The following is a 6,878-nucleotide window of genomic DNA, read 5'->3' as shown; positions in this document are numbered from 1 at the left end:
CCGTTCCTTCGCTTGTGCGTGACGTTTCCTTTCCACCTTCATTTCAAGTGAAAAAAAAACAAAACAGCCGTGTCCTTAGCGGGAGCCCCTCTTACGGCGTTACTTCTTGCCAACTTTGTCATTTAGCTCCACCGCCTAATTAAATAGATACAGCAGATGAAAAGAGATGAAGAGACAGACCCTGCAAGTGAATGAGAGTTGGTGGCGTCTTATGGTGCTGTTGTTAGTCATCTATTTTGCATCTTTCCGGAGCTGTCAGTCGGCTTCTTTTCACAACTCTCCTCCTTCCCAACAACACTTGGCAGCTGAAAGTCTTGCCTAGTCCAAACCGTTTGTGTTTTAGAGATTGTACTCCATGTGACAGGTGCAGCGTCCCCCGTTCTTTTTGGCGACTGCCATGTTGTATGCGTGCATATAGTATATATTTCCAGTATGTCTTGCGGGTGCTTGCATTTGTTCGAGCTGTAAGTGAGAGACACTGGCGGGGGATGGATTCAACTAATCTCTATATCTTCATCTCTGAATGCAGAGGCAATATTTCTAACTTGCTTCTGCTTTGTCAGCCTCCCTGTTATCAGCTCACCCTGAATCTGTTGCAGACTGCAGAAGCATCATCACGCTGTATTAATGAAGCTTGATATTACAGCCGCATAATAAGTAACTTTTATTGGGAGGGGGATTTGTGAAAATACAGACACTGATTTGAGTGCTGAATGAATCTGCTAATATTGCAGATCATGGAGCCCATTCAAAGTTACTGAACAGTGCCAGGGTGTGCTGGTTGTTATCTCTTATCACAGTTTTTTGTAATGAGCGGAGAAAATGATGGGCTTTATTAAGATCAAACTTGAAAGTTATTCGATGATGTTTTAATACAATGTGGCCATCATTCATTGCATGCTGTTTTCTCTGTTTGCTGAATCTGTGCACGAGTGCTGGGTGGGGTATAAAGCAGAGAGCAGATTCACTCTGGCTGACTGGAGCTTATCTTCAGATGGCCTTGAACAGAAAGCCTGTGTTTTTTTTCGAACATTTTAAGACAAAAGCGGGTGATTTTCTTTGTTGCACATAATGACAGGCTGACACTCTTAACGCATGTCATCAATCACCGCATGCATGCCCAGACACACACTCTGACATACACAACCCACTGGGCCGAATCTGTATATCTAAATATACATTTATGCACATTTTCACATCAGTGCAATGACAAAGAGTGACAGAAGTGCAGCAGTAATTATCATCTATCTGTCTGAACAAGTAATCGGCATATAAAGTGTAACTGTAATGTTTTCTTCCACATTGATTCGAGGGTAAATGGGAAGATGTTTATAATTGCATATCCAAACAGAGAAAGACAATTTAATTTTCTTGAAATATTCAAATCACAGGTGTAATGATGCAAATACTCCAAAGCAAACCATTTTGTTCTAGAATAGCTGTGAAACATGTATTGTTTTTAAACTTTTTTTGTAGGCAACGTAACATAATGTTGTGCGACTCTTCTCAGCAAAGAGCTTTATTACATTGTGAAACTGCACTTTAGGAAGTCATTTTCTTGCACCGACCTTGAAAATCAATTTTTAAAACCTTTGCTAACACGCCCGAGCTGCTGTTTTAAAAAGTAACCAGGGAAAGCAAACAAATGGTGCAGGCAGGAAAAATACAAATGTATTACATATTACTAAAGTAGACATACGTTGTCGTTGAAGAAATACAACTTTGAATAAAGGTTTTTCAATAATCTAAACGGTTCTTTGTGTTAATATGCTTTGTAAAATGTGCTTTTTTAAATACAATGAAACCGACACACTAAGCAAAGAGCACATTGGTGACTCAGGCTGGCTAAAGGATGGACTGCCCACACCTTGACTGAAGTAGTGATATGCCACTTTTTTTTTTTTTTTTTTGCTGTAATGGTCCAACAATATAAAAAAAAAGATATTCTCCTCTATATAGAACCCTTTTGTCAAGAAGGGGCTTTGAAAGGTTTCACGGTAAATTCCATTAGCTGGCGCTTTGCCATCAGTGAGGGTTAAGTGAATTGAAATCTCTCGTCTCATTCAGTTGTCATGTAGCTTTGCCACGCCGCTCACCCACCCTCCCCCTGGTGGACCGACTCTGGGAATCCAATGGTCTCCGCAGAGACTTGACAGTCAGACTTTGACTGCCTTTGGTCCATCGCCACACTAAGTAAAAGTACTGTACTTCTTGTTGTTTCTATAGCAACAGTTCCCACTCATGTCTTCAGGATACTGTGCAATGCAGAGAGTGAAGGGAAGCTGCAATGACAGTCATACCTGAGTATTTCAATTTTAATTGTTGTGCCTTTTGATAAATGAATGGTTTATTGAATGTATTCATATTCCCGATACAAAGAGGGATATTTTTGGATTCATCAGTCAACACAAAATATATCTGTCTGACGTTGTATGTTCACACGTCAGTAATTTCAAAAAGTTTATCCAGTGGATTCTGATTGATTTTGAAATGCCTCTGATGTTCTAATAAAAAGAAGTCTGGATAATCATATTAATGAGAAATACGGATCCTTATTGGAAGAACAGAGGTCACAATGGTGAATACTCAGTTGATCAGCTCAAAATAAGGGCCAGTGAGTCACAAAGTAGAAAAATTAAAGAAAGATAGACCAACATTAGCATCTGAGAAACCACTGCATCCTCTGTGTAGGTGTACACGTCCTTGACTGTATCTTTATTTTGTCGTTCTCTTTTCAGTCACTCTTCCCTATTCCTCTCTCTCTCTCTCTCTCTCTCTCTCTCTCTCTCTCTCTCTCTCTCTCTCTCTCTCTCTCTCTCTCTCTCTCTCTCTCTTCTGACAACTTCTCTTTTTTTCTCTCTCTCTCTCTGTCTCTCTCTCAGGTGCATGTGCATGCAGAGGTAATGTGATGGCAGCGCTAGCAGGCAGGACAGATCCTAGCGGACGATCTACTGCACACTGAACCAACTGGATGCAACACATTAGAGCTGAGACAGGTAGGAGTACATTGCTAGATTTCTACGTTTAGAGTTTTGGCAAACTTTTGAGGGGAAGTTAACATTTTGATTTTCAAAGCACTTACAACCATTTAATGTCTCAAGACCTCGCCAGACAGTCTTTAAAGTCCATTATCATTAAAAGCACATTGAAAATGACAAATTTTGAATGAAAGCATTTTATCTGTCCTGGCATATCTTATGTATGAACTGCAGAGAGCAAAAAAGGAAGAGGAATAGTAAAGAATAGTACAATTCTTGCAATCATTTTATAGCCCTAAAACCCTCACTGACTGATTCGATTCCATGCCAGATTATTACCAGCAAGATAATAATAATAATAACATACACACCAGTCAAAAAAAGATTGACTCCAAATGATGTGTCATCTTCCGAATAGGAATTTCCCTAAGCTCCTTTTATGTCTAATGCATAACTCCCTTTTCATTCTGCTTGCAGAATGGATTTCCCCAATTGCACTGAAGGGGTGTTTGCCACAAGCAGTGGTAGTAATGGCTCACTGGAGACCGCTAAGCCACCTCCCAGTAAGATCCCGCTTACCCTGACCCTCTCCATCCTGGCTATCCTGACTACGTTCTTCAACTGCCTGGTGATCACAGCGATCGCAGTCACGCGTAAGCTGCACCACCCAGCCAACTACCTCATCTGCTCTTTGGCAGTGACCGATCTGCTGGTGGCGGTGCTGGTCATGCCCTTCAGTATTATATACATCCAGAAAGAGATCTGGCTCATGGGCCAGGCAGTGTGCACCATCTGGTTAAGTGTGGATATCACCTGTTGCACATGCTCCATCCTGCACCTTGCCGCAATCGCCATCGACCGCTACAGAGCCATCACTGATGCGGTGGAGTACTCACGCAAACGCACAGGGGCCCGGGCCGGGGCCATGGTGGCGGTGGTGTGGCTCCTGTCCATCCTCATCTCACTTCCTCCTCTGATCTGGCGGCACTACAGCGGCGATGCAGAGCAGGAAGACCAGTGCATCATGATGCACCATCACATATCCTTCACCTTGTACTCCACCCTTGGAGCGTTCTACATCCCTCTGATGCTCATCCTCATCCTCTACTACAAAATCTACCGGGCCGCTCAGACCCTGTACATGCGCAGGGAGGCCAGCCGGGCCAGCCGTTACTCATGTATGACCAATGGCAGCATGATCCCATCATCCTACCCTGCCGGAGATGGCGCCGACGATGAGGGACCCCGAAGCCCGGAGCCCATGAGTCCACCGGAAAAGTCTTTATCTGAACCCTCGACCGAGGAGCCGCCACGTGAACGGGTGCGTGTGTCGGCAAGGGCTTTGCCGTCTAAGTCGCGCCGGCATGCGTCGCGCAGTGAGTCACGTACTGAGTCACGCCGGAGCCAGCTTTCCCAAGGACCACGGATCTCAGGCGCACGGGAGCGAAAAGCGGCGTCAACACTGGGGTTGATAATAGGGGCCTTTGTCATCTGTTGGCTGCCGTTTTTTGTCAAGGAAGTGATCGTCAACACCTGCAGTTCGTGCAGTACCTCAATGGAGATGGCCGACTTTCTGACATGGTTGGGCTACGTCAACTCGCTAATCAACCCCCTCATCTACACCATCTTTAATGAAGACTTCAAAAAGGCATTCCAAAGACTCATTAGGTGCAGCAATTACCTCTGATGGTTACAATTATGCAGCTATATCATACCCATACACCACCCCATGTGCACATGTAACCAGGAGGGGGCTAAATAAAGGCTGGAAGTCAGCGAAGTACTGACTAAATGCTGACTCAATGTGCCTGAGAGACAATAAGGATTGACACCCATTTCCAGTTGCTCCACCAGGCACTCCATCAGCCAGAAATGGCACCAGCTCAGCAAAGAGCTTTGCAGCTAAGTTCCACATTGAAATCCAAGACCTGCCATTAATAAAACAGCCTGAGGTTTCCTTGATGTTAATTGGTGCATTTGAAAGGACACTGACATGTTGGTTTTTTTTTAGAAAAGGGGCCACTACTGACCTTTTTGAAACCTGGGTTCTGAGCCCCATTAAAGGCCCTTACCCATTAAGGCGTATCCATCTAATGACCTCCCTTCTATCTAGTCCGTGCTGCTGGCTTACGTGTAAAATACCACAGCATGTGAATTCCTATGGCCATGACGTTGAGGGTGACTTTCATTGGATTAACCGTCGCAGTGATATCTAAAAGAAAGTGTTGTTGAATGTGATACGTATTCAGCAAAACACTCCAACAGATATGAATTATACATTTGTAGATTGTTGGAGCTTTTCGTCAGCCGATGGCAATGATACTGGCTTGATTCATTTGACAATCGACAGTGGGACCTTATTGCCTGCCTTCCATAAGTTTCACAAATGCTGAAGATTTAACACACCATGTTTTGAATGTTAAAACCATGTTTTAAATGTTTAGGATGATCAACTAAAATGCCTTTAATGTGAATCAAATGTTTTATGGTGTAGGACCAAATCATACCATTAATTAACACATTCTGAATAATAAAAGAAGAAAAAAATACTTGGGGACCAATTAAAAAAAAAAATGAGTGTGTCTCAACTTTCACTACAAAAGATTAACTTTTGGAGAGGGCTTAAGGTATTGGGGTTCCAGGTTCTATAAGACACTGCCACTTTAATTGATGTATGACCTTTGTGTTCCTTTAAGTTTGTTTATATATCCTGGAGCCATTAATCACCCCATCCCATCTCCCTCCCACGCCATAACCAGCATTAGGTCAATGAATGTGAGAGCCACCAGTGCAGAAATCCTCATTACATGGATCCCACTCAAGGACTTGGAATAGACCTAGTATTTCTTTTCCGCCTCCAAGAAGGCACACAGTATGTTGATGGAAATATTGTGGATGAGTCATGCGTGTGGTGTACTGTATGCCAGGAAGATAAGGTGTGTCATACATGCACATACTGTACATCGGACAGTATTACCAGTATGTGTATACTGTTTCTTTCCTTGTCTCTCATTGTCTCAATAATCGATAATAAACAGCCCACATATGAATGAATCTCTCCTGTTCTTTTTTGAGTTCATGATCATTTTTGATATGAAGATATATGTGAGTATGAGTCCAGAATGAGAGAATGATAACGGCGATAACATAAATGGCAACTGATAATTGTTGTGTTAATTGATATTGATAGGATACACTGCTGCAACCACATATTTTGTGCTGCTGACTGTTAAATGTGAACAGATGATATATATATATATTTATATTGTTTTATATTCTGATGTGAGGGCGCCCCCCTGTGGCTCGCAGAAAGACTGCAACCTTTCCAGTTTGTTGTGGTGAACTGCATCACACTTTCAAAGCTTCAACAGGATTCATGAATCTGGAAATGTGAAATTGTTCATCTTTCTTCATCTATCAAAGAAGTACAATTAATGAAAAAAAATTAAATATATTCAATATTCAAAAAATATATTATAAATCCCTCCCACCAAAGCCAACAGTTAGCCTTCACGCAGACATTATTTTCCTCCCTGTGTTATCCAATATATTGTTATGAGCATTGTGTTCAAAAACTGTTGATTTTTTTTAAATTAGAAAAATATAATTTTTATTCACACCTTTTCTCACCAGTTTGTTTTTCCCTGTTCCAGTTCGGCCCACTGTTGTTGTGGAGTGGTTATGGGAAAGTGACACCTTTGATACACCATGTATGTCCAGCTGCTTCTACGTTTGCTGTTGGTTAGGAGCTTCACTATAGGTGACTGTGGAAGTCCACATTATGCCTCCTGCATTAAGGCACCATGTAAGAAAAGCATACAACCGTAGGCATCACTTATGAAGACGAAAACAGGGGCGACCGTGTTCACTGGAAACTTTTGTTGTAGTTTTACCAACATT

At 42.3% G+C, this 6,878-nt stretch overlaps 1 protein-coding gene across 1 annotated transcript; it reads left to right on the top strand.

The window, feature by feature from the left end:
* Positions 1 to 2,855: 2,855 nt before the first annotated feature.
* htr1fa (5-hydroxytryptamine (serotonin) receptor 1Fa) lies at positions 2,856 to 6,006 on the top strand. Its single transcript, XM_084022682.1, has 2 exons — positions 2,856 to 2,996; positions 3,456 to 6,006. Exon 2 carries the CDS (start codon positions 3,457 to 3,459, stop codon positions 4,663 to 4,665), a length of 1,209 nt encoding a protein of 402 aa, XP_083878808.1. The 5' UTR covers positions 2,856 to 2,996; position 3,456; the 3' UTR covers positions 4,666 to 6,006.
* The last annotated feature ends 872 nt before the right edge of the window (positions 6,007 to 6,878 follow it).

This window comes from Eutrigla gurnardus (assembly GCF_963514095.1).
Source record: "Eutrigla gurnardus genome assembly, chromosome: 12".
In the NCBI taxonomy this organism is placed as follows: domain Eukaryota; kingdom Metazoa; phylum Chordata; class Actinopteri; order Perciformes; family Triglidae; genus Eutrigla; species Eutrigla gurnardus.
This window is presented reverse-complemented; position numbering and strand designations above follow the sequence as displayed.

Bases quoted from the DNA above. Each gene is read 5' to 3' on its own strand.
- htr1fa (XM_084022682.1), top strand. From the start codon at position 3,457: ATGGATTTCCCCAATTGCACTGAAGGGGTGTTTGCCACAAGCAGTGGT.